Below are 19,022 nucleotides of genomic sequence, written 5' to 3'. Positions count from 1 at the left end.
TTTTTGCTCAGCAGTGGTTTTTGTCTTGGAACTCTGCCATGCAGGCCATTTTTGCCCAGTCTCTTTCTTATGGTGGAGTCATGAACACTGACCTTAACTGAGGCAAGTGAGGCCTGCAGTTCTTTGGATGTTTTGTGGGGTCTCTGAATGGCTGAAGAAGAACAAAATTAAGACTTTGGAGTGGCCTAGTCATAGTCCTGACCTGAATCCTATTGAGGTGCTGTGGCATGACCTTGAAAAGGCAGTTCATGCTCGAAAACCCTCCAATGTGGCTGAATTACAACAATTCTGCAAAGATGAGTGGGCCAAAATCCCTCCACAGCGCTGTAAAAGACTCATTGCAAGTTATCGCAAATGCTTGATTGCAGTTATTGCTGCTAAGGGTGGCCCAACCAGTTATTAGGTTTAGGGAGCAATCACTATTTCACACAGGGCCATGTAGGTTTGGATTTTGTTTCCCTTAATAATAACAACCTTCATTTAAAAACTGCATTTTGTTTTTACTTGTGTTATCTCTGACTAATATTTAAATTTGTTTGATGATCTGAAACATTTAAGTGTGACAAACATGCAAGAAAATAAGAAATCAGGAAGGGGGCAAACACTTTTTCACACCATTGTAACTAATTAATTCCATATGCAGCAGTTGTGTTTCTTAAATGAAGCATGCTAGTCAATAGAACACAGGTCTGATGGAGACATAAAGGTTTATGTCAATTGTAACTGACCTCTTATAATCAATCAACCACTGTTCAAGGTCTGCTTTTAGTGTTGGGGACACAAGTTTGAATAATTTTAAACCTTAGAATAGAAAGACCTGGTCATTTGTCACCATACAAGATGTGCCCTTTATTCCACTGTGGTAATTTCTTCTAAAGGGAAGGGATAAATGTCCAGCTTTAATTATACGTTTACCCTGACTGAATGTGTCACTTTGTAAAAGACAGAGAATCTAACTAAGCCCTACCACTGAGCTTGAATTGGCAGTGTTCCCTGTCTGAAGGTATTTGAAGGCTCTAAGGAATTTGTTGTTGGTTTAAACCATAGCAAAATGGTGTCATTGTTTTCAGGGCAGTAAACCTAGAGGCATAAAACTCAGAATAGAGTGTCTGTGTGTGTGTGTGTGTGTGTGTGTGTGTGTGTGTGTGTGTGTCTTCATTCCTGCATTTGGCTTAGGTGCCCTGGGATCTTTGGCCAGAATGTCAGGAGATGACCCAAGAGTCAGAGGTCGGTGGCTCAAGGCAAAGATGTTGCCTTTATTGTACATGAATAGACACAAGACCTTGATTTGCTTTTAGACTTCCATTGAGTCACATTTCAACCATGCTCTTTAGCCAATGAAGAGAAAAATGTAGAATTATCAGTTTGAGACACGTTATACACCTTGTTTCTTTTAAAAAATATGTTTATTTTCTGTCACACAAAACAACTTAATTACAGAGCTGTACACATTTTACAAATTACACATCAATAGTTATGGTTTTACAATAAAATGCAGCGTAATTTATAAGAAATACCTTTGGTGGTTGGTCCCATTCCAGCAACTCACAAAGATCCTTTTCAATTAATTCCTACCAGTCCTTGATGATTTATACCTGAACCAGACCAGTCTGGACTGATTCTTACTTCTACCCATAAATGGCTTGTTTTAACTAAAAAATACATCCTAGTGCTTTCAAGACAAATGAGAGAAGGAATCAAAATGCAGTAACACATATGGGACATTGGTAAAAGAGCATCTATTAAAGCTTTTAAAAAATAAAATATTTTACTGATAAATACACAATATGAACTACAATTTACAATCAATCAAACACAGCAAAAACATTACACATTCATCTGACTGAAATTTAGCTAGACCATAACAAACAAACACTTTCATTCCTTTCGCAGTCAAGGGAAAGCCACAATTTAGTTGGACAGGTATTAGTAGATCTCTCAGCATTCATGTGTATGATCTTGATCCAGGACACGCAGTGAAGCACTTATGGTTGAAAACCCACTGGCCGGACCTTCATCTCCACTTTCTTGAGGGAATAGCTGGACCCGTGCCAGCCATACCAAGTGATCCCATCTGAGTGCTTTGTGTGCTCACCGTAGCGGTAATAGTTGCCATTCAAGTTTGAGTCAGTGCAGCAGTTGTACCAGTAACCACCTGGAAAGAGGTGAGGCAAAAGAATTAGACTTAGTGTTAATTAGAGAGAAATATGTACCTGTAACAGCTACTGTAAATGACTACATGGATTGTTTTGAGTGGATTTGCTCTCACAATTTACCTTTGCGCAGGGAAGCACAGTCATCCACACATTTGTCATTGTCCTTGTTGATGGTGCTGAAGTTGGTGTTGTTGTGGTAGTGCAGGGAGTCTCCAGCGTTCCCACTGTAGTTGGCAAGAAAGAGCTTGTAGCTGTTGAGCTCATTACCCACAGTGAAAAAGCCATACTCAGCGTAGCGTGTCTCTCCTTCCCAGTCCTGCATTGGAAAACACATATAACATGATTTAGAGAGGGACAGTCATAGAACCTGAGAATATTGGCTCTCATGATTTGCCTAACGTCTTAAACTTAGTTAGTTTGATTTATTATTAATGTTCTTATGCTCAATACCCATAGGAATAAATTGGTTCTGTGTTTATGCCCTCTTACTTTTGGCTATGAAATGGTTTACGTATTCTTGCTCTTTAGTGTCTCAGCCCAAGCTTAAATGAGTGCCATGTTTTCCAACACGTACCTCCATTTCAATCCTGAGCATACTGGGCTGCCTTGTTAGACGGAAGATGTGGTCATTGCCTAGCCAGAAGTCTCCGCGGACGGATCCAAATCCACTTTTGTACTGCTTCCAGTCACGACTGAATAATGTTAAGCCGACCTTGCGCCTTTGGATCAGAGTCCAACCACCTCCATTTGTCTCCATATCGCAGAAGACCTGAAAAGTATTCAGCAGTAGTACCAAAATGTAACAGAATGCAGAGAGAAGAAGGGGACCTCATTATACTATACCAAAGTACACAAAGAAGACATGCTATACACAAGACTCAAGTATAACTTACATTCAGCTCAGGTGTACCCAGAAACTCATCTTTAGGCAGTTTGTACTCGCCAGAGATCTTGTAGTTCTTGCTGTAGAGGGAAGCGCAGTCATATATGGCATCTGGAAAAAAGAATCTCTTCAGTTATGCCAAAACCATATGCAGTTTCATGAGCAGTTTTTAAAAAATGTGAATGTAATAAATTCTAACAGCTTTATGGATATCTGAGTGGTTGTACAGATGAAAAAATGACCTTTACCCCCACCAAAAGCAAAATAGATCAAAACATAGGGAAAATGCACAGCATGGCTCAGATTTTTGCATCGTTCCCCTCTTTTACTCCTCTCACATTATGGTAATGCCATTAATAGGGATAGGAGATCACAATGGAGCAATGAGCCCAATACTTTAAAGTCTGTGTAAAAGAGAGATGGAAAGCTTGCACTTCTTCTAATCTTTGCACCCCTTCCTGTTCTGCTCTCATGTCTCTTAATTTACTCAAGTTTTAAAAAGGCCTCTGCGTTCCCTTTGCCAGCAACATAAATGTGGCCTGTTAGACCACACAGTTAAGGTACTGAAATAATAAACTACGTCATGCCCGGTTAACCTCTCTGCAGCAGCCAGTGCTGATTAGCGGTGTGTTAAAGTTGAGATGAATGGCGGAGATGATTTGCCTTTGATGGAGCTCTTTATTGGCAGCCCTGCAGATGGGACTCTACAGCTCCAAATGAATGCTTTTGACTGCTGTCTGGCAGCTCGGATAAGTGTGTGCACTGTAATCTATCTCGGAACCAATTTACAGCAGTTGTCTGAGACCCACAAAGCCATGGACAAGGCTGATTTACAGTTTTACACTGCTAAAATAAATATATAGTGTTGTGTGTTCAAAATAGTTGGCCTATTTGAGGATTATATTGGAAAATGTAGGTACTCACATTCCAGTGATTTTCTCGCTTGTTATTTACTAGTTTATATTATCAATTCAAATATGAGTGCTCTTCCCAATAAAAAAAAGCCCTTGCAATGTATTGAAACTGAACTTCACAAAATTTCAAAACAGCAATTTTTCATTAAAAACAAAATCAGAGAGACAGGGTGAAAAGGTTCATTTTTAACCGTACATTTTAAGTTAAGTCATATCTAAAATCTATGCTCATGTGTAGAAGTAATTTTAACACCAGGAGTGTGAATTTGACACCAACTGCTCAACTAGAGGCTAGAGGCAGGTAGCCCAAATAGGCACTTGAGTCATTTTGTTTATGTAAATTGCTTTCACATGAATTCAGTTTAGCAAAAATAATTGTTTAGCTAAAACATATTCCTGCAATTTTTTTGAGATATTATGACACCCACCAGCAGTACACAAAACTCTGGCTAGTATGTCATTTAATTCCTACTATATTAACAGGTGCTACAAAGTTTTCATGCTCACCTGATGAAGTTTGAGTAGCAGACTGTAGGGTTTGTAGCTGCATGATCTCCACACGGTTGTTGATCTCTGAGTACTTGCTCTCTGCCTCTGTGACCCGGGCTTCCCGCTGCTGATTCTGTTTGTCCAGCTCCATTATTTGCCTCACAACGTTCTTTAAGCCTGTCTCCTGCTTGTGATTCAGCTCCTCAAGGAGACTGGTCAGATTGGCCACTTGAACCTTGAGAGAGCGCACTTCATCGCAGCACTGAGCCTTGGGAGGCTTTGGAGATGCCAGTCTCTTCTTGGGATTCTGGGCCCATGTCTCTGCCAACAGGAGCAGTGCAACCCCCAAAGCCACTACGCTCAAATTTACTTTTCCCATTTTCTATACAAAAGTTCTAGATTTTCACTCAATCTCAGGTGTTTTTGATTGCTTTTGTTGTTCAAAAGCAGTCTGTCCCCGTAGAAGGTCTGCAAATCTCAAACGGACGAGCTTTGGCTGACCAGTTGAGTTGGAGCTCCTCTTTGACCAACAGCTCACCCAGGCTTTGTCTTATTTCCTCAGTGAAGCCCTCCTCTGCCTGAACATCTTAAATATTTTGCATGTGGGTCCTCCCCCTCTCTCCCGGTGCGCACCACTCACTGCTGACCCTCTCCAACCCTCAGGGTGGAGGACCTTTCCCCATCCCTCCTTCCCCTGCTCCCCTCTACCTCTCCCCTCATCTTACTTTCACTCATTCCACAGAGGTTTTGCCCACGTTTCTCCTCTCTTTGTCAGGTGTTGAAGGTTTCTGGGCAGTAATGTTTTTTCTCCTCTGCCTGGAAGAGCAACATAAGGAGCTGAGGAAACAAAACAAAGGCTACTGTCTGAACTCATTGCACTTCCAGTTACGTGCCACTTGTTACAGTGTGAAAATGCAAACTCTTGTATACTATAACTGTACTTCATTTCAAATTATTTTGCTACCCAGTAACATTGTTAAAACATTTAGGATACTTGTTCTAGGCTTTTCCCATGTTAATGACAGATTTTACAGTATCCTTCTTCAGTAAATTCGGTGTTCACATGCCAAGAGTTGTGTGAAGTCACTAAGTGCCCTTAATTGTAGGTTAAGCGTTCTATTGATGCTACCCTTTTTGGCAGATGTTGAAGCGGGCGTGTTTTCCGCAGAACCTTTTCAGCATCAATTTTCAAAAGGGTGTTGATACCAAGAGAAAGGCTTAGCCTCAGGATAAAATTTGACCAAAATACTGTTTGCATTAAGTGGAAAGAATTTGTTCAGGAGAAGGTAGGCAAAGCCTGAAAATGTTGTCTAAATGTGTAAAGGCTTAACACTTTGCCTTCACACATGTACTGCATTTTTTAAAGTAGCTACAATGGTATACTGTTACCCACTAGAGAACCACAGAACCACAAAATGAAATTATATTCTTGTGGGTTTTATGAACAGCAGGAGGAATTGGCTGCTTGTATTTTCTCTTTTGTGTTATAGCACAGACAACACTTGTGGTATCACTGCAAAATGTACAATTTGAAAATAATTTCAAAGAAACACTGTAAGCATTGAAAAGCACAGGAAACTGTTATAGTTTTAGGGTATAGGTTTTGTCATTTCCTGTTTTATTTTGTAGTGTGTTCCTTGCCTTGTGTGTCTTGTGGTTTTACTTCCTGTCTTTGTTTGCTTTCCCTCCAGTTTTCATTATTGGCCCCTCCTTGATTGTTTGCACCTGTGTCTCATTGTCTCACCTTCCTTAGGGTATTTAGTCCAGGTGTTTTCCTGTCATGTGTGTGTGTCGCCGTTAAGTGCGTTTTTCGTTGAAAATGAATCACTGTTGTCCATCTAGTAATTAATACTACTGTTTTTAGTTTTTAGTGTAAATATACATGAATGCATAAAGAGTTCAAGACTCATACAATGTATATGGGGATGCATAATCTATGGTGTGTATATGGGGATGCATGGGTGAATGCAGACACATACATGCATTATCTATGTATACATTCTGGTTTCCTTGTAGGTCGCGTGACCACACCCAGGTAGCTGATGAGTTAATATGAAACTTCTTTCTTTCATTGCTGTTAATCTAGTAGCCTATTTATGTCTCTGGAATTACATGGTGCTGAATTAAGTTGCGCTGATGATGGTCCTTTGACTTTTTGCACATGGAATAAATTGATTCTTTTTCAGCTGACCCGTGTTGATCTGTTGAAATTGACCCCGTACACGGGTTTGACCTGGGTCACAGTGTTTGTCTGAATTGGGTATAAAGGAGCTCTGAACAATGGTTAGTAGCAGGTTACATGGACTAATTTACTGATTTTTGTAATACTGTTCAGTGATTTGCAGGTCAAACATTGTTGGAAGGAACCGCTCATAGGCACTTAGAATGGTCATTGGGGTTGGGAGTTGGAGCCAAATCCTTTACACCTGCAATTGTGGAAGACATAAAGCAGCCTTTTACCAGGGAAAGTGGTAACCTTGTGATGTTTGCTGGTTGTTTGAACCACCATTTATATGGTGAATGTGGTACGTTTGTGTGGCTTAATGACAGTGTTTGCAAAATTCCTGCTTTTGGGTTGTCTTCTCTTCTAAAATTTCTAACATGCCAATTACTGGCTGAGGATGAAAATAATACCTTTGCAATATCAGACATCAGAGAGGCTTTCTGATTAAATGATCTTCATTTTGTGGAATTTCTATCTCACCCCAGCTTCACTGAGGAGCTGCCAGCCCTGCCAACTTAGAAGAGATGCCTTTGGAGATTAGGCCAAAGGGATGGTTGTGGATTTTTTTTGGGTATCAGAGTATGCCTTGGGCATTGAGACTGCAGATTATGCATGACTTCTGTGATACTCAGCTATGTGTGATCATTGCCGTGCAAAATATATGAACTGCCATGATGAAGTGCCAGTGAAAGCTGGGAGTTGTGCATAACAGTACTAACTGAGACATGGCTGAACCAGGACATTCCTTTCAGTTTTTACTTGAACTTTATGGGTTTTCCCTTCTACACATGGACAGGAATTAACTGTCTGGTAAAGTCAGCGATGGAGGCGTTTGCAAAATGACGATGAAAAATGTGGACAATACACAGTGAAGTACAGTAGTATTAAACCACAACTTTAAACTACCCTGTTTAAGTTTTTAAATACCCCTATATTTGCCTTAAAGATACCCTGAGTTTTGACCACTTGTTGTGCTATGGTGCAATGTTTTTATGAGTGGGTCCGTATTGCATGTATGTGCACATGGATCATGTGATATACATTCCTGCTGGGACTAAAACAAAAATCCAGAAGTGAGAATATTTCAGGCTCAGCTGCACACATTTTGACAGTTGACCATTGAACATTTCTTTTTAACTTTTTTTTTTTTTTTATCTGTCTCGTGTAATTTACCTAACTTTGTGAAAGTGCAGTACTAAATCACTGGAGTACCCCTTTAAACACTATTTGCAATTTGAAGCACATGATTTTTTTTCCATATTTATTCCATGGCTTGTATTTGAATTTCTTGTCTATAAATATACACTACCATGTATGGACATGGGTGCATTGACTTACAAATCCTTAGTCAGTTAGTAATATTATTCAGTTATATGGATTTATTTAACCCATGGAAGCACAAAGCTGAGGGGCAGATAGGGTTGACGGTATATCACAACTCTGGAGTCAAAATAAAATTTGACACGTTTACCTTCGTCTGCCATCTTACTACATAATCTTGCATCACCAGCGAGGCCTTGTTTTTTTTTTTTTAAAAACCTCAGGCTTTTTGTCCCTCCTGCTAAATGTCTGGCAGGTGTCTCTCAATTTTCCTCACTTGGTCAGGCAAATAAATAAGGAAACTGTTTAGATCGTTCTGCTCAGTATCATCTTTGTGTCATGGGAACTGCGGTTCGGAGAAGAAATATAAGGAATGATATTCCTCAAATTCAAAAATATTACATAATTATGAAATGGACTGAATGTCGCTGGCCTCTTTTCATAACTGGTCACCGCTTTGCAATTTCCCCTGTACTCATTGCATGTTTTTTTTTATGTTGACATGTGCTTTTAGTTTCCTGTATTTGTTTGATTTTTGCTGATGCATATGGGAGTAATAAGCCATTTGTCGTCTTTATCCCACACAGGGAAATTTGTTTGATCCATGTGCTCCGTACTAGGCAGTCTTCATGTTTATTTTGCGGCAGTGTTTTAATTGACAGACAAATTCTGAACACTGATTAGATCCAAAATATAATCCTCCACTTAACCCTGCCATTTGTCAAAAATAAAAATTGACAACAACTTTCCATAATATTATGGTCAGCCCCAATATTTATGTGGCTCAGTCACGTACACCTACTGGTGCTTTTAGCATAAAACCGCAAACAAATGTGATGATTGTAACATGCAAGGTAAGTCAGTTACCACATAATGTTCCCCTGGATGTTCAGTCTTACCTTTCCATTATATTATTATTCAGATGATATCTACCAGAGAGAAACAATTTAAAGGTAATTCAGTTAAGATAAGTATCTTTGCTATGATATGTCAAATAAAACTGAGTTACATTAGAAATAGTTTCCAACCCTGCTGCCAACATAGAGACAGCAGAAAGTTTACTGGTCTTAAATTTAAAAGAATCTGAGTGTGTGCTCTATTTTGATCATTTTCAACTTAGCTAGCCTGTCTAAATAAAACTTCTACAGTTGGCAGATGTTTCTAACTGTTCAATAATGTAATGTTTGAGGGTGCGTGGTACCTGTTGACCTCCCTATAAATGTCATTGATGTGCGTCAGTCTCTTTTGGAAAAATGTGGATAAGTTGCCTTCCTGGATGTTCTCATTACCCTAACTGCTCTGTGAGTCACATCTCACTCTCCAGCAATTCATCCCAGCGGCATCACTTTCCTCTGGCCCTGGACTCTGTCATTCAGTGCTAGTACAGGAAAGTCCAGCTGGATGCTATTTTATATGTTCACGCATCACGCTGTTTTTCCTTTCAAAACAGCTTCTTTAAACACCATTTACCGTCTAACCATGTCTCACCAGGCTCTGTGTGAAGAATGCATGGCTCCTCTTAACATTAGAGGTATTCACTAAACTTTTAACCAAAGCCCCCTTCTTTATATGACTTCCTCGGGAAACCCACACATTTCATTGAACAGATTTTTTCCTTTGCCCTTTTAAGACAAGTTGGACACCCTGCTGTGCTAATTGCAGCAGTCATCTATCTTTGATAAGTGCGAGCTGACAAAACTAAGTATTTTTAGTCAGAATATGCTCACAGACGGCTTTTGTGCCCTAAATACACTGGAAAAACGTTTTGTAATCAAACAGTGACCACTGGGGCCAAGCTGTCAGCAGAACACTCATGGGTTCAATTACAGGAAAGGCAGGAGGTGAAAGCAAGAGCCAGTGGATTCCAGGGCTTCTATCTCAAAACTTTGAATAACTTAATCTTTATTAAAAGAAACCTCTCCCACCTGGCAGCTTGGTTCGCACAGAAGATCCCCAGTTTGAATTGTACACATTTTGGTATCATTTTGGCTTATTTGAAGGCATATATTTCCTTGAGTTGCTTACACTCAGTATTTTGTGAATCATTGTATCCTGTGTTTAGATTAACACAACATATGAAAGCTTCACTTTTTTATCTTGGATGATCATTGTAGCAATATGGTTTTGATTATTCTTTGAAGTTTGTAATAATGTAACACAGACCTTTGGTAAAGTAGTGTTGATATTCACCGTAGGACAGCAATTTTGATTGTAAAGACAGGGTCCCACATTACTGCTTATTTTTTACTGCACAGCCCCTTTACCGTATCAATCTTGAGTACAAGCCAGTATTGCAAAGCACTCAGTAGCAATGGATTCCCTGTAATTCACTTACTGTTATGTAGTTTTAACTAAAGTAGAAGACAACTTAAGTACCATTTTGTTTTTTAATGTAAGAAAGCAACCAGGTTTGCTGGATTTATTTAACATTATAAAATGGACTTTTGGTCCGCAGCTCTGAAGTTTAAGTTATTTACTCACAGTCTAGCTTAATTGTTAGAACAGTTAGAAAATAGACAAGAATAGAAATGACATGCTGGATAATGCCTGTAAGCTATGATAAAATCACCATGGATAAGCAGGCAGGAGTTACCATGGATGTGCATTTCAAAATAATATAGTGGATAATGATCTGAAACTCAGTTAAACCAGGTCATGTATAGGGGTAAAATAAACTCTTCCATATTTTCCATAATGAAGGAGACAGTATGCACTGCGGCATCCTCCAACTCTGAGAGTGGCAGACTTCATGCCCTGGCAGACCATCAGGAGGTCTGGTGGCTGAAGCTAGTGATGGCTACCAGGTGGCTCTGTTGTCATACAGCAGATGCAGGCCAGGCAGTGGCCGTCTGCTTGCCACTCTACAAACCAGTAGCTGGGACAAACAGTACTGGAGGGGAAGACGATGGATTAGCCATTATCCCTTTAGAATAGTTCACCCTGCTTTGTGTAAGCACAGTTTGCCATGTGGCACTGCTTCAGAGAAAGGTTTCGTGACACTGGGATGTAAAAACAGTTGTGTCACAGGACAGAAAACAAAAACCACTTGTGCCAACATTTAGGGATTCCATTGTTTTTTGTTAACCATTAAGTGTTTTTAGCTTTGTGGGTATGAGCGTGATCTCATGCATTTGAGTAGATCTTACTATCACTTTGTCATAAAGCTGTATAAGCTTGAACTACTTTTGTATCTATCTCCATGCATTTAGAATGGATTCCTCAATGAATTTGAATACAGTGTTTAACCAGTATAAGTACAAATACTATAAATATAAATACTTTTGCCTCTTTGATCAGTAGCTGGTGTTTTGCTGCTTTATGAATCAGGCGTAATCCTTTTGTTTAAATTGACAACTGCACCCTGTGCTTGTTTCCATTGCTTAGGAGAAAAATCAATTTTAGCATGAGTAAATTTCAATTGAATAAAGCAAAATAAATGGATCAAAGTACTGGCATCTTTCATTGGAAATATTTAATGGATAATTTCACTGAATATGTGACCTGCGGAAACTCAAGTCTTTCCAAAAACATTGTATATCGATCTCTTTGTCCACATAGCAACAGCAGCATTCCAATGGGGTATCTGTCAGGATTTTTTTTTTCTTGGGCCACCGGAGACGCTTTGTTCTGTTGGCCTCTTGACCTGAAGGTGAAGAACCCAGGAGACACATTCTGCAGTGGTGTACCAATGTGGCGATAGTGTGGCGTAAACATGGGTGGAATGGTTTCTCCGGCTGATGTCTCAGTGGTCCCCTAACACACCTAACTTACTTGAGGAAAAAGAAAAACAGAAAAATGTCATCTAAAATTATGCAATAGAGGATGGACCTGTTTTCTCTATGTATACCATTTCTACAGGGACCATTTGGCATTATTTGCAACACACATGTTAAGAATACAAGTTTATAATGTCTCATTTGCCTTTTTCCTGTTTATAGTGCCACATTCCAAAGTACTGAGCTTTATGATAAGCTTCACTGAAAGAGCTGATTTTGGTCATTTCAACGAAATTGTTTCAAAATCAAGGGATACTAACTAAGTGTTTCCCCATGTTGTGGCATCTGCTCAGTGATGAAACAACCACCTTTTTGTCTTGATGTTTTTAGAGAAATGAGAGACAAAGGGCTAGTCAGATGGTGTCAAAGATGAGTTCAGCCCTCCTTTAGCCACAAACATCCCAGGACAATCTGGACGGAAGTGGGTTACTGATGTAACCACTTCCTATGCCTCCATGCTTATCTCATGCAGTGATGCATGTGATGCTGCTGTATCTTAATACACACAGATGCCGATCTGTATTCAATAATGACAACATGTTGCCCATTATTTCCATACAAGATGTGTGCATGCCAGGTTTGAAGATTTATGTTGTGTTCATGTATTAAAAGTTTAAGATTTGGGTCATTTTAGATGGTGTTGACTGACACTGTTCAGATAGACCAAGTGGCCGTATTGTTTAATTAACTAATTTGTAGAAAAATGTGTACACTGGTTGGATATTTGGATACTCCAACAATTGTTACTTTGTATATTATTCTTTTGTCTCTTTCTACTTTATTTAATTTTTAAAAAATATTTTATTTTTATTTCCTTCAATTTCTTTTCAAATGGTTAAATTCATTTTAATGCCTTTTGTAAAGCATTGTTGATTTGTCTCTGTTTGTAAAGGGTTATACAAATAAACCTGCCTTGCCATTCATCACGTGATTCACATGTCAGCAATCAGTAGTACAGTATTATTTTCTTTCAAAGCTCAGTCATGCTGCTAAAAAAAATATCTAGCGGAAAAAATAGTAATTGTTTTTGACCCATTAATGTCAATTATTTTCTAATTACCCGTGACTGATGTCTTTATGGGTTTGTCAGTGCAACTTTTTCTGGACAGAGAAGGAAAACAAGCTAGTCCATGCTACATTCATCACTGTGATACAATGAACAAATGAGGATAATTTGAAACTGACCATTTCTCCAAAAGAAGAGTTTTAGGAAAAAGAAAAATGGGTACAAGGGGCATCTTAATATTATTAATTTTTTTGGAAGACCATTAATCTTTCAATGCTTGAGTTGTTGTTATATAATGTAAGGCCAAATCAGTTGAAATTGCAGGTTTTGCTTTAGTTCCAACACTTCATAAGCAGTGTTAATTAAAAATGTAACAAAAGTTTGAATTTTTTAAATCTTAGAAATTGTTGAATGTCTCCACCTCAACAACAGTTGCTCCAATTTCAACAATTGTGCCATTTGCAGAATTCGTGTTACAGCTTCATTTTTTTCTTTTTCTTTATAGCTGCTATTTTTGTGTGTGTTTTTTTGTGTTTAGGTTTTTGAGGATTTACTTTTCACACTTGTGCCACCTGTTAGCCAGAATAAAATAATTGTTGTTTTGTACAACAGGTTCTCCATCATGTGCTCTATGTAGCGAGTCCTACTGCTTGACATAGTTTTTTTTTTTTCATAAACATGAGGCCATCTTGGGTGGATTGTGTATTTCCTTTTAGTTTCTCAAAATTGCCTTCCCATGCCCTGTTGCCTTGGGAAGTGTTTGTTTCAGAGACAATGGTTGGTTGAAGCAGTGTAGTGAGTGTTCTAACTCCATCCATTTCTCATCTGTAGTCTTCTAGGACAAGGCCTGTGCAATGGAACAAACTTCCCCAAGGTGCTAGATAGTTGGGTTCATTCTGTCTCGGAATATTATATATAATATCAAGTTACTGAACATGTTTCTTGCACAACTCCGCTAGTGGATCAGCTTCAGCTCCAAGCTTCCTTCATGGCCATTTCAACAACTTTGTCCTTATGTACAATTCTTCCTAAGTCATCTGTGGTCTACATTTGTGATTTCCTCTTATTTAACCTCTACATATGGTTAAACTCTTGTACATATTTAAAGTGGACTGTTTTCTAGATTTTTTTGTTCATTTCTTGACAATGCAGTATCACTAGGTTTGGCAACTCGCACCTAACTGAGAGACCTGCAGGACAGGTGTCAATACACCTGTTTTGAGTGATGAATCAATGACTTCCATTGTAGGCCTGTCGATAACCTTTGACAATATTATATATTTTTAAGAAATATCTAAACTTATAAATATGTTTACAACATTAAAAGTAAAACAAAACCCAAAGTGAATCAATTAAATGGACCTTGATTCAGCCTTTACTTGAACAGTGTTTAGATAGCCATTCCCATTTTGAAGTTATTATGTTCAACATTAAGGAATGGCATCAGCACTTGGCAAGCAAAGGGCCCAAAAATCAGTAAGGATCAAGTGGATATCTTCCTAATTAGATTAGATTAGGTGCATTAGTGAGGTCCGATTTTTCCACTTTGTGAGATTTACATACATCTTACCCTTTGTGGGGGGAAATATCTGCAATTTCCCCCGGGATCATGCTCTCTCTTCTCAATGAAAAAGCCAAGCCACTTGAGAATAGTTGAGATGGGGATTGTATTGGAGTGGAGGGGATTTTCTTTCCTCAGTTTACCACTTGAAAAGAAAATCTGCATTTCTGCTCCCTCTTGGCGCTTTCTGACCCAAGGTAATCATGGCTAAAGGTATTTTATTAATCAAAATCTAATGTATACATGGTGGTTTAGAATTTGCAGCGTGATAAATCATTTGTTACACTCTTGAGACACATGAATAGAAAGTGATTTGTTTCTCTGTCTGTTGAAAATGTAATAGCATGCCTCTACCTAGGCCTCAACTGAAAAATTCAGTCAACATTTCTGATAAAATATGTCAAAAACATATGTCAGCACTGACAATATTTTAATAGTTAAAGGCCAAATAAAAGGTAGGAGTATTTTTAAGGTCAATGATTTTCTTTCTCCTCAGGTCAGAGAAATTTGAATAGCAATGGTGTAGTGCTCTGTTATTGTAATAGAATGGGCAATAAAAATTCCCAGTCATAAAGTAAGCTGAAAGACAATACTGTTCGTTACGTATTTGACCAAGGGTATGGCCAAATGTAGGTCTAGGGTTTGCATTTGTCCTGTAAAATATATTTCTTAATTCACTCTCAGTATTTTTTACATTTTGTTTTGTTTACATTATATAGCCTATAGACAGGCCTCATGCATTTGAAAAGTGCAATCAAGGACCTTCCCTTCTAAACTTCTATGGAAAAGAGCCGCATGCTAACCTCATCCAGGATTTACAATTAAACCTCAAAGATATCTGATTCAGGATACACAGCACATTGTCTACATTACACAGCATGATATAATAAATTATGACGGTTTTACAGTTGATAGAACTTAAGCTCAAGCTCTGTTCAGTGACTTGTCCATGTCTCGCAGAAGCAAATCAGAGAGAGGTTCCAGTTAGGAAGTGATACTTGTGGCCCTGCGCAAGAGATAGGCTTGACAGTGGTTTCAAGAAGTTTTCTGCTTGCTAATAGTTTGATGGAGTTTTTACTTGAGGAGAACGTTATGTGAGATTTGTCATCTGGATGTATTTAGACTGTGTGTGCTTGGAGCTGGCAGCCAGATGGCTTCAGTTGAGGGACGATGAAATCTCCAGGGTCCGCAGGAGACAAAGCCCTTGTCTCCTCAGATGAAACCACATCTGGCCAGCTTTAGCATACATCTGCAGCTTGTCTGTGGTGGGACATAGAAGTTTGTTGTTCATTTAGTGCTTGAAAGTTGATTATTTGACAACAAGTAGTAATTTATATGTCCAATTTAATTGACCAAGTATACACAGCATACCTGTGTGATAGCGTCACTGTTAGTCAGAGTACTGGATGGTAGTTGTGTTTGTTGAAGACTGTGTGATAGTTATTTAATTGCTTGCTGAAACAGCATGGCTCTCTATCAAGCCCCATGAGTGTCACAGACAAATGCTTAAAATGAGCTCACTTTCTCATGTTATGCAATCGCATTCTGTCTAGTTTCATTTCCTTCAGGTCCGTAAGTCTTGCACCCTCCATCATCTGTTCCAGCATCTTTTGAAAAATCTCTTCAAATGCTAGAGTGTGTAGGACAATATTCATTTTCACGCAAAATTGAAGAATATGAAGGTTATCTTGCATCACTGTTTGGTTTAGTTTCAAATCTGGAGATCCTGTTTTAACTACAATACAGTTTCCTTTTAAGAGCACTTAAGCACTTCAACAGAATTATTTTTTAATGGCCAGTAACTTTAATTTAGCAACATAATATTCCTTGTGGTTTGCACTGTCACCTCATAGCAAGAAGGTTCTGGGTTCGAACCTGCATGTTCTTCCCGTGCCTGTGTGGGTTTCCTCCAGGTGCTCTGGTTTCCTCCCACAGTCCAGAGCAGGTTAGGTTAATTGGCAACTCAAAATTGCCCATAGGTGTGAATGTGAGCGTGAATGGTTGTCTGTGTGTCAGCCCTGTGATTGACTGGCGACCTTTCCAGGATGTACCCCGCCTCTTGCCCAATGTCACTGGAATTGGCTCCAGCCCCCTACAACCCTCTAAATGATAAGCGGGTATACCTAATGGATGTATGGATTGATGGATATTCCATGTGATATGCTCATACAATAATCTCTCACTTTTATTTTTGACAAATTACATAAAACCAAATTAATTAAATGGGTATAAGAGGCATATTACATGTAAAATGTTTATTAAGTCTTAACAATGAGTTACAAAGCTGGTATACAAAAGAAGTTTTACATTATCCGGTCACATCTTTCATACTAATTTGTCAAGGTTGCACCTAGTCATTTTCCAAAAGATGTAGGAATTTCTCCCATATTTTATAAAAACTATCAGGCCTTCTTTTAATAGCAAAGGATAATTTCTCTAAGGCAAGACATTGAGGTAGGTTTTTTTAACCACTGACAGAGGGTTTTTCTAGTCAGATATTGTATGTTTAGCTTGAAGAAGAGAGAAAACAATGATTTTTTTTCTTGGTGTTATTAAGCCTTGGAATCACAGACCAAGAATACACAGTTTTGGACATTCTGGCAGTTTGGCTGAAACTATTTGATAATGTGTCAAGTACATCTTTCCAAAATTCTTTGATCCTTGGGCAATCCCATAAACCGTGAAACAGTGTGCCTTTATCAGCATTGCATTTCACACATTGGTCTGGATTATTAGCATCACAATGGTGTAACAGGGACATAAGTACACATGAACCATTTGTATGCAGGAGTATAAATCTCGTATTAATAGTTTGAACGTGGGCTTCATGGCATACCTGCTCCCATTCAGCTTTTGTTATCTCTGTATCCAAGTCTCTACACCAAGCAAGTCTCCTATTCTCTGAGGACTCCTCTGATTTAGTTTTAAGTAGGACATAGATTAAAGACTAAAGTTGGAAAGAGGTGGACATAGAAGTGAGTGAATTTGTGCCTTTGATAAAAAGCTCCTAAGCTGCAGACTTAAAGAAGGGCCTTTTTTAAGTGGCTAAAATATATTTTGTTGCTGCCAGCAGTGCATTGCTTAGCTTCCGTGCTGGTACTCCTGTTTGCTTCTCCAAACTGGGGGCATGCCAACCTACGGAGACCACTATATTGTGTTTACAAGTGAAGCAGCATGAAAAAAGAAATAATACTTCAAGCAATAATAACAACAAAGAATGTGTAGGGAAAAAGAATAGTATTACAAATGTGTTGGTATGTGTTCAGTGACTTTTTTCTGTACCAGCACTGTGTACAGGTTGTTAATAAAATAAGATAAAAAAATAAATAACTATTTTGTATGCCTCAGACTTTTTTTCTTCTTTTTGCCGTAGTATCGAAAGGAGTATCGTTTTTTTATACTAGTATTGTATGGAAGATTAAAATTCTGGTATCATGACAACCTTTAGAAGTGACCTTATTGTATATAATGAATCAGCTTTAACCTGTCTACCAGACTTCCATGTCAAGACTGATATTTAGAGAAACAAATGAAAAAACAATAAGAAACCCTCTGTCTCCCCAAATGAGACTCGAAACAGTCCCACTTTGTCAACCTGCGCAGTCCTTCCCACCCCTTTCATATACAAGCTCTTAACCTAATCCTCATCCGATCCTATTAAAAGGAGTATGTAAAGCAGAAAACCAACCAATACAAGAACCCATTATCCCCAACCAATACAGATACTTTGGCAGGGAAGAACAAAACAAAACTTTTCCAGTTAAGGTGTAGCACTCTAATTAGACAAATCAAATATTACTTTATATACAGTATTGTTAATATAACCTTCCTTTGGGACCCTAAACATAAAATAAGCTACATTTCAGCGCTACATGAATAGGCTACCACTGCTTTAACTGAAGGACATCAGCCTAAAATATAAGATGTGTGTATTGCATTGTAATTAACTTAAACAATATTGCAAATTTACCTACAAAAGGAGGAATGCTGATCGAGTCCTTTTTAAATGAAAAACAATGGCTAATACTAGCCCACAACTTATTAATGGTATACCCTACTTGTTCAGTCCTGAACAAACTGAGAATAAAACGAAGCACCAGATCCAATGAAACTGCAGAATGTCCTCCATCAACAACAACAAAAAAGATCCTTAGGCTTGTAGTCCAAAAAACAAACGCAAGTTCAACCCTTTTATGATTGTTCAGTCAGAATGGGAAAGTATACGGCTCCACTGAGTGATCCAAGTAGGTAAACTAGCCTTGTTTAGTCGTCATCAGTGTCTTTTCCATGACGGAGAAATGCCACAACGTCTTCGGGAGGCTCGAACATGCATCTTCACCCTTGTGCAGCGTGTATATACTGGCAGGGAAGAGTAAGCCGAATTCTATTCCCCGTGCTCGGAATCGTTGCTTCACAGCGTCGTACTTCATCCGCCTTTTCATCACCTCTGCCGAAAGGTCGGGGAAAAACATGACATGATGTGTTTTCCGTACATCACTTTTCCTTTGGCTCGCGCAGCCCTCATCACATGTACTATCCCTAAAGTTTAAAAACTTTAGGATGAGAGGCCTGGGAAATGGAGGAGAGTTGTGCTTTGGTCTGCCACTTGGGATTCAATGAACTCGCTCGATTAACACCAGTGTCTGGAAGTTTTTGGGACCCTGCACCTCTGGTATCCATTTCTCCAAAAAAC

At 38.7% G+C, this 19,022-nt stretch overlaps 2 protein-coding genes across 3 annotated transcripts in view; one reads left to right on the top strand and one right to left on the bottom strand.

Annotated features, from left to right (window-relative positions):
* mtor (mechanistic target of rapamycin kinase) overlaps positions 1 to 19,022 on the top strand; it is a 114,486-nt gene that overhangs the window by 37,200 nt on the left and 58,264 nt on the right. The window lies entirely within an intron of this gene.
* angptl7 (angiopoietin-like 7) lies at positions 1,388 to 5,017 on the bottom strand. The gene is made up of 5 exons (XM_044211708.1): positions 4,461 to 5,017; positions 3,050 to 3,150; positions 2,731 to 2,925; positions 2,277 to 2,472; positions 1,388 to 2,155 (listed from the first exon to the last, which is right to left on the bottom strand). Exons 1-5 carry the CDS (start codon positions 4,819 to 4,821, stop codon positions 1,986 to 1,988), a joined length of 1,023 nt encoding a protein of 340 aa, XP_044067643.1. The 5' UTR covers positions 4,822 to 5,017; the 3' UTR covers positions 1,388 to 1,985.

The sequence above is a fragment of the Siniperca chuatsi genome, linkage group LG10 (assembly GCF_020085105.1).
Source record: "Siniperca chuatsi isolate FFG_IHB_CAS linkage group LG10, ASM2008510v1, whole genome shotgun sequence".
In the NCBI taxonomy this organism is placed as follows: Eukaryota; Metazoa; Chordata; class Actinopteri; order Centrarchiformes; family Sinipercidae; genus Siniperca; species Siniperca chuatsi.
Note: the sequence above shows the minus strand (reverse complement) of the source record. Positions and strands in the feature narration are given on the sequence as shown.

Excerpts from the sequence above, each read along its gene's own strand:
- angptl7 (XM_044211708.1), bottom strand. The coding sequence starts at position 4,821 with ATGGGAAAAGTAAATTTGAGCGTAGTGGCTTTGGGGGTTGCACTGCTC. Across the intron at positions 3,151-4,460 it reads TGCTACTCAAACTTCATCAG|ATGCCATATATGACTGCGCT; the intron begins GTGAGCATGAAA and ends TCTTTTTTCCAG. Across the intron at positions 2,926-3,049 it reads TGGGTACACCTGAGCTGAAT|GTCTTCTGCGATATGGAGAC; the intron begins GTAAGTTATACT and ends AATACTTTTCAG.